Source organism: Haematobia irritans, chromosome 1 (genome assembly GCF_050003625.1).
Source record: "Haematobia irritans isolate KBUSLIRL chromosome 1, ASM5000362v1, whole genome shotgun sequence".
Lineage (NCBI taxonomy): Eukaryota > Metazoa > Arthropoda > Insecta > Diptera > Muscidae > Haematobia > Haematobia irritans.
Genome location: NC_134397.1, coordinates 187672384 through 187680715, shown reverse-complemented (window position 1 = coordinate 187680715; position 8332 = coordinate 187672384). Strand labels below are relative to the sequence as shown.

Sequence of the window (8332 nt, the reverse complement as noted above, 5' to 3'; positions counted from 1 at the left end):
TGGGGGTCCGTTTATATGGGAGCTATACGTAAAAGTGGACCGATATGGACCAATTTTGGCATGGTTGTTAGAGACCATATACCAACACCATGTACCAAATTTCAGCCGGATCGGATGAAATATGCTTCTGTTAGAGGCTCTACAAGCCAAATCTGACGGTCCCTTTATATGGGGGCTATACGTAAAAGTGGACCGATATGGCCCATTTTCAATACCATCCGACCTACATCGATAACAACTACTTGTGCCAAGTTTCAAGTCGATAGCTTGTTTCGTTCGGAAGTTAGCGTGATTTCAACAGACGGACGGACGGACATGCTTAGATCGACTCAGAATTTCACCACGACCCAGAATATATATACTTTATGGGGTCTTAGAGCAATATTTCGATGTGTTACAAACGGAATGACAAAGTTAATATACCCCCATCCTATGATGGAGGGTATAAAAAAAACAATAACTGAGTTTTTTCAATGGAACATTATTTTATTGTACCATTAAATAAATAAAAGTTATAACAACAAACAATTCAAAAAAACAAAAAACATATTCGAGTTTTAGTCAATTAAGCTCTGCGATGAACATTGGCAGGAAGATAGGAAGCACTTGTGGCAGCACCAAAAGATCCATGATGAGCAGCAGAAGCGCCAAATGAACTATGACCGCCAATAGCACCGAAAGAACCACCGGTAGAGCCAAAAGATCCACCAGTAGAACCAGCTGAGGCGAAATTCAAAGATGGAGCTACTCCACCATCAAAGTGTTGAGTTTTACCACCCAAAGCATCATATTGAGCTTGGATAGCTCTTTGAGCATTGGCAGCATCTTCTTGAGTGCGATATTTGACAAAGTGAACTTCAGGTTTGCTGTTCACATTGCTGCTTTCTGTGCTCAATTTGTTGGCCAATCCAGACAAGTCAGTTTGTTTGCTGAGAACATAGATGGCAGTCTTCTGTTCGTTCGAGTGTTTGGCCAAAGCCAGAGCAGCATTTTCCAAACCATTGTTTTCGGGGCCCTTGATGAAGATAACACGAAGACCTTGCTTGACGCTATTGGCAATTTGATTGGAAGCAGCAGGCTCATTGAAATCTTGTTCATCAGCAGTGAAGGTATAGAATTCCTTTTCCAATTCGCTTTGTACAGGGGCCTGGAAGGAAGAAGAAACTGCACCACCAAATGCAGGACCAGAAGCGGCAAATGAAGATCCAGAACCACCAAAGCTCGAGGCACCAAATGATGAACCCGATCCGCCAAAGGAAGCACCAGATCCAAATCCTCCTGTAGCACCACTGGCAAAACCTCCACCAATGGCTCCACCTGATACTCCGTAATTATATCCAGATTGGGCACAAGCAGTAGCCACCAAACAAAGGACAATGAAGGCGCGCATTTTAAGATTGTTTTTCGTTAATTGGAATTGTTTGATTAAATTCGACCTAGAAGATTTTCAGAATGATTACCAGTTGATACGGTTTTAACTTTTATACAAAATTTGTATTTCTTTCGATTAACGATATTGCATTCGACTGTCAACACCGATGTTCTTCATTGATTTATGACTCTTATATGAATATGCAATATTCAAATGCGTTCAATACTTCTCAGCGATTCTATTCCACACTTCTCACACTTTTGATTTATTTAGCACTACTCTGATTTATTTTAATGCTCCAGTTTACTAATTTATTTATGTCAAACATATGTTTAGGCATGTGGTATATTTTACTATAACTTGCTTAGCTTTCAGCTATTAACTTGGTTAACGAATATTATTAGCAGCTCCAACTGCATAAATGTCGATCAATTCAAAATTCTTTGGCAGTCCAGTTTTCATTTTTAGATTGCCGAATAGTTTGTAACTAATGATATCATAATTGCTTCAAAATTCTTTGAGTTCGAATTGAGTTTTCAAATTCCAAAATAAAGTGAGGAAAAAGCAGTGAAAAAAAAATTCTTTGGATCCCCAAGTGTTGCAAAATCGGATCGCATGCAATGAATTTCACATGGAGTTGTCCTACGGAAGGGGTCTGGTAAGTATGTAGACTGAAAAAAATAAAATATATTTAAAAGAAGTTAGGAAAGTCGACACATAGGCAGGGCCGACTATATTATAGCCTTCACCACTTTGTAGCCCAACATTTTTGGTACCATTCCAAATATTTCACATTTATTTACTTATTCATTCTATGGAATAAATTTCTCATAGACTAGCTCTTTTACAAACAAGTAAGGAAAGGCTAAAGTTGGGCGGGGCCGACTATATTATACCCTGTAACACTTTGCACATCCACATTTTCGATATCATATCAAATCCGTCAAATGTGTTGGGTGCTATATATAAAGGTTTTTGTCCCAAATACATAAATTTAAATCTGACTCGATCTGGACAAAATTTGTTAGACTTTTACAAAATCCATAGAATTAAAATTTAACTCGGCTAATGCCTGAGGTGGAACACAATGTTAGTAAAGAAACAGGTTAGTAAAGTCTAAAGTCGGGCGGGTCCGACTATACTATACCCTTCACCACTATGTAGACCTAAATTTTTGTTACCATCTCAACTTCTTCAAATTTGTTGGGATTTATATAAAGGTTTACATATACAGATATTTAAATCAGATCCTATTTGGAGAAATATTTTTAAACTTTTACAAAATATTAGACTTTAAATTTAAATGGGTATAAAATATGACATTTTCTACTATATTTCTCGAAATCAAGCGTATATATGGGAGCTATATCAAAATCTATACCAATTGGTACTAAATTTGGTACACAAAACTAAAATTTTAATTGTACTCTCAGGTTAAAATTTCAAGTAAATCGAAATGAAATTTTGGTTTCCGGTTATTATATCAGTCTAAATCGGGCGAACGATATATATGGAAGCTATATATACAAAATTTTAAGAAACTAAAGGCAAAATTCCGACGTCTAGGGGTAATTAAGACCATATCGGACGAAAGATATATATTGGAGCTTTATCTAAATCTGAACCGAGTTTATCAAATTTTGCATGGATAGCTATATTATTAATTATACTCCCTGTACATAGACTCACATATATCGGAATAAAACTTTGGCCTCTATGGTCATATGACTCTAAATCGGCCGAAAGATGTAAATGGGAGCTATATCTAAATCTGAACCGATTTCCACAAAATTTAGTAAGCATTGGAAGAATGACAATTCTACTCGATGTGCAAAATTTCACGAAAATCGGTAGTAAACTTTGGCCTCTGTTGTCATATGAATCTAAATCGGGCGAAAGATATATATGGGAGCTATATGTAAATCTGAACAGATTTCAATCAAATTTAACATGCATTTCTAGAATGTCAATTCTACACTATGTGCAAAATTTCACATAAATCGGTGTTAAACTTTGGCTTCTGTGGTCATATAGGAGCTATATCTAAATCTGAACCGATTTCAACTAAATTTGTCACAATTGACGACAATATCAATTGTACTCTTTGTACAAAATTGTGAGCAAATCAGGTAAACCTCAGGCATCTCGAACCATACAAGTACATATCGAGCGAAAGATATATATGGGAGCTATATCTAAATCTGAACCGATTTGGATGATATTCTGCAAGTTTTTCGAGACTCATAAAATATTCGGATGTACGGTTTTTGAAGGAGATGTAATGATAAACACGTCAATTATGACTAGATCGGTAATAAATATATATGTCAGCTATATGTAAATCTGAACCGATATTTTCCAAAAACAATAGCGATTGTCTTTGTCCGGAAAAAAGACCCTGTGCCAAATTTGACGACAATCGGACTTAAACTGCGACCTGCACACAAAATTGCATTAACAGATAGACGGCTAAATCGACTCAGAATTCAATTCTAAGACAATCGGTATAGTAAACGATAGGTCTCTGACGTTTCCTTCTTGGCGTTACATACAAATGCACAAACTTATTGTACTGTACCACAGAAGTGGTGAAGGGTATAAAATCAAAAACTTTTCTAAGTCAGCGCAACAGACACTTTTTTTATACCCTCCATAATAGGAATGGGGGGGATACTACGTTTTTCATTCCGTTTGTAACACATCAAAATGTTCGTGTCATTGTGAAATTCTGAGCGATGTCCGTCCGTCTGTCTGTCTGTCTGTCTGTTTAAATGACAATATTTTCCGTACGGGCCCAGCTACCGACCTGAAACTATGTAGAAGTAGTTGTTATTAATGTAGGTCGGAAGGTTCTGCAAATAGGCATTATCGGACCATTTTTTGGTATAGCCCCATATAAACCGACCCCAGAGTTATCTTGCAGAGCCTCTTAAAAGAACATGCTACGTGATGTTAGTATATGTTCTCTAATAACCATGCAAAAATTGGTCGATGTAGGTTCATAAGTGCATAAAGACCCCAAATAAACCGATCCCCAGATTTGACCTCCGGAAACGCTTGGAGAAGTAAATTTCATCCGTACGAGATGTTAGGGTATGCACCTGACAACCATGAAAAAAGTTTTCCATGTCGGTCCATAATTTCCTAGCAAAAACAGTGTCGCAAAAAATTAGTGATAATGTTCTTTCCTATTGAGGCACGCACGCAATAATGTGCTGAGGGGTACACCATGAGGACATAATCTGCACGGGAGACTCCCGTTAGAGTTGATATCAGAATTAGATCTCGACACTTAGGGAGCCACCTTGGTGCAATGGTTAGCATGCCCGCCTTGCATACACAAAGTCGTGGGTTCGGTTCCTGCTTCGACCGAATACCAAAAAGTTTTTCAGCGGTGGATTAACCCACTTCAGTAATGCTGATGACATTTCTGAGGGTTTCAAAGCTTCTCTAATTCACTGCAATGTGGAACGCCGTTCGGACTCGGCTATAAAGAGGAGGTCCCTTGTCATTGAGCTTAACATGGAATCGGACAGCACTCAGTGATAAGAGAGAAGTTCACCAATGTGGTATCACAATGGACTGAATAGCCTAAGTGAGCCTGATACATCGGGCTGCCACCTAACCTAACCTAACCGAGATCTAGACACTTAAACATAGTCCAGTCGGGTAAACTACATTCCTTTCGCTGAATGTTAATATTCTAAAGGCGAAACTTTGGTTATCATTCCTTTCATTCCATCTTTGATTACATTTAAGATTCCCAGTGTAAAAACCTTTTCATTGAGCTGTTGAACAATGTTGTTCACTTTACGGTTGCACTTGGCGTTAGCCTTGGAAAGACTTAGACTTGTAGACCAATCTTGTTTGTTTCAATTATTTCAGCAGAGTCACATTCAGTGATTTCGTAGGTTTATTCCCCTGAGGAGTAAAGGTTGAGTTACATATCATGCGTTAATCCATGAGTTGATGGAAGGGTTGATTTTTTTTAATTGAAGCACTCTAACAAAACTGTTGCTTTCAAAGAGAAAATTCAACTCTTCAATCAACTGACGCATTAACGCATGGGAACCACCGCGGTGCAATGGTTAGCATGCCCGCATTGTATACACAAGGTCGTGGGTTCGATTCTTGCTTCGACCGAACACCAAAAAGTTTTTCAGCGGTGGATTATCCTCAGTGACACTTCTGAGTGTTTCATAACTTCTCTAATTGGTTTCACTGCAATGTGGAACACCGTTCGGACTCGGCTATAAAAAGGAGGTCCCTTGTCATTGAGCTTAACATGGAAGCGGGCAGAACTCAGCGATAAGAGAGAAGTTCACCAATGTGGTATCACAATGGACTGAAGTGAGCCTGATACATCGGGCTCAACCTAACCTACCGCACGGTATGTAACTCAACCTTAAGTCTTGCTTGCTTGCATAAAATCGAACAAAAACACTTACAAAGGCAATCACTGACCGTCCATCTGTCTATTCTGAGGGCTTTTAATCAAACTCATCTCCAGTCGTCTGTAGTTCGTTCTTACTTCCTCCATACGGTGGATGATTGATTGTTTGTGAATGTCTGTGAACTCATCTTGCAATTAAACTTTTTCACTCTTGTGGCTTCATTTTAAGTAACTCTTTAATTCACTTGTAATTCCTTAATCAATAAATAACAATAACAAAACAAAATTAGTAACTGTTTAGAAATTATCGCAATTTAAAGACGAAGACGGCGTAAAACGGAAGCGGGTAAATAGCTAGATCCCACATTTCCACCAGCGCCAGCATGAGAAGCAGAAGCTCCACCTCCTACTGCAGCACTATGACGGACTGAGGCAGCAGAAGCAGGAGCGGCAGAAGCAAAATTCAAAGATGAAGCAACACCACCATCAATGTTCTGGGAATGTCCACCTAAGGCTTCATATTCAGATTGAATGGTGTGTTGAGCATGGATAGCATCTTCTTGGGTGCGATATTTGACAAAGTGAACTTCAGGTCCATTATTGGAATTTCTAGTTTCAGCATTCAATTTATTGGCCAATTCGCCTATGTCAGCCTGTTTGTTGAGCACGTAGATGGCAGTCTGTTGATTGGCAGCATTCTTGGCCAAAGCAAGGGCAGCATTTTCCAAACCACGATTTTCAGGGCCCTTAATGAATACGACACGGAGACCTTGCTTCACAGAATTGGCAATTTGTTGAGAAGCCGAGGCATCATTGAAATCTTCTTCAGCAGCGGTGAAGGTATAGAATTCCTTTTCGAGACCACCACTAACTACAGAGTTATCATTGGAGGCAGAGTCAAAACTGCCCTGAGCTACACCAAAATCTGAGCCAGATCGAGTAGCGGCAAAGGAGTGATCGGAAGAACCATGATCGAAAGCTCCAGCGGCATTGGAAACAACAACACTGTCATCTGAGCTGGCTACTCCGAAAGATCCTGAGCCAGAGCTGGAACCACCGAATGAAGAAGATCCGCCATCAGCTACACCAAAGGATGTGGATGAAGCACCAGAAGTACCAGCATCAAAAGCGCCATCCGAACTTCCAACATCTATGGCAGCTTGGGCATTACTAGCTGCAGCACCTAATCCAGAGCTCTCACCAGGAGGTATATACGAACGATCCACTGGATGATAATCCGCTGCCAAATGATCGGCACTGGCCACGGCCACAAGACACAAAACAAAGGCAAAGAAGCGCATTTTTCCTTTCAGATGGATGATAAAACAATTATTACTGCTCGAGATTGAACCGAAGGAGGAGAATGGTTCTTGCTACGAACAGATTTCACTTTTATACATTTTAATAAAAATCATTTGGCATGCGGCTTGAATTATTATGTCGTTGACTAATGAGCCTAATGAAATATTCATTATTCAAACTCCCTTCAATTCTCAGATTAGAAACTAAAAGTGATAGTAGTGTCATTGTGTTTTGTTTACCTAATTTTTTTCTTGCTATGATTAATGGCATTTATTGGTAGACCTCTGTGAAGGTATCACAAAATATATGAACCTCTTTTGAATATTTGACCGAAGAGAAATGAAAGCCCATACGTCATTTCCACAAGCCATAGACAAAGACAATAGGCGTTCATCTGATACCTGGTCAGAAGGAGGTCAAAAGTCCATGAAGCATGTAGCATGTATGGAGTAGGTGGTTTTTCAAGTTTTTCTTTGTTTTGATTGTTTTTTTTTTTTTTTTTTTTGTTTTTGTTTCTTGTGACATTAGGAATTTTACATTTTTATAAATAGTGCGAAATTAGATCCGTGTTGGTGCATGAAAAGCATGGGAACTTGTTTTCTGTTTGGCTGAATGAATGGAGGCGATGACCTATGACTCAATTCCTACACAATTTTGTTTTGAAAATCAAATTGTGAGACAATCTATGGAATATAAGTTAGGATGCTCATACGAGTATTGTGGATATAAAGCATTTCTTACATATATATAACGTGGCACAAAGTGGCCCAAAATTGAAGTCATTTAGCCAAAATTGTTGTATTTGTGATCGAAATGGAAGAATTCGTAATGTCTGTTTTTCTTTGGTAATCAAGTTACAGTTATCACATAGATCTGGTATTGATTGCCACACGGGTTAAGGTTCGGCGTTCAAAGAAATATGAAGACCATTTGTAACATGATGTCACTATTGGAGTACTGCTCCCTCTTGTGTCAAACGCATGTGCTAAAATTCTGAGGGATAAACACACAAGAATTATGATTTGTCCAGGAGGGCATAACTTGCGGGAGAGACTCCCGCGAAAGTCGATACTAGAATCTAGATCTAAACAGCGTCCAGTCGAAGTAACTGCTTTCCTGGATGTTGTTGTTGTATTGGCGTTTTTATACCCTAAACCACATAAAGAGTATAATAACTTTCATCTGCCAAAAAATGTTCCTATTGATATAAGTCCGCATAAAATATATACCAATATAGCCCTTGGTGTCCGTCCTTGTATTTGTTC

General features: G+C 38.7%; 2 protein-coding genes across 2 annotated transcripts; both read right to left on the bottom strand.

Moving 5' to 3' along the window:
- Nucleotides 1-565: 565 nt before the first annotated feature.
- On the bottom strand, nucleotides 566-1390 carry LOC142233756 (uncharacterized). The gene has a single exon (XM_075304782.1). It carries the CDS (start codon nucleotides 1388-1390, stop codon nucleotides 566-568), a length of 825 nt encoding a protein of 274 aa, XP_075160897.1.
- A 4689-nt stretch (nucleotides 1391-6079) lies between these two features.
- Nucleotides 6080-7066, bottom strand: LOC142233748 (uncharacterized). Its single transcript, XM_075304771.1, has one exon. The coding sequence runs from the start codon at nucleotides 7064-7066 to the stop codon at nucleotides 6080-6082; it is 987 nt and encodes a 328-aa protein (XP_075160886.1).
- Nucleotides 7067-8332: the final 1266 nt, after the last annotated feature.

Excerpts from the sequence above, each read along its gene's own strand:
- LOC142233756 (XM_075304782.1), bottom strand. The coding sequence starts at position 1,390 with ATGCGCGCCTTCATTGTCCTTTGTTTGGTGGCTACTGCTTGTGCCCAA.
- LOC142233748 (XM_075304771.1), bottom strand. The coding sequence starts at position 7,066 with ATGCGCTTCTTTGCCTTTGTTTTGTGTCTTGTGGCCGTGGCCAGTGCC.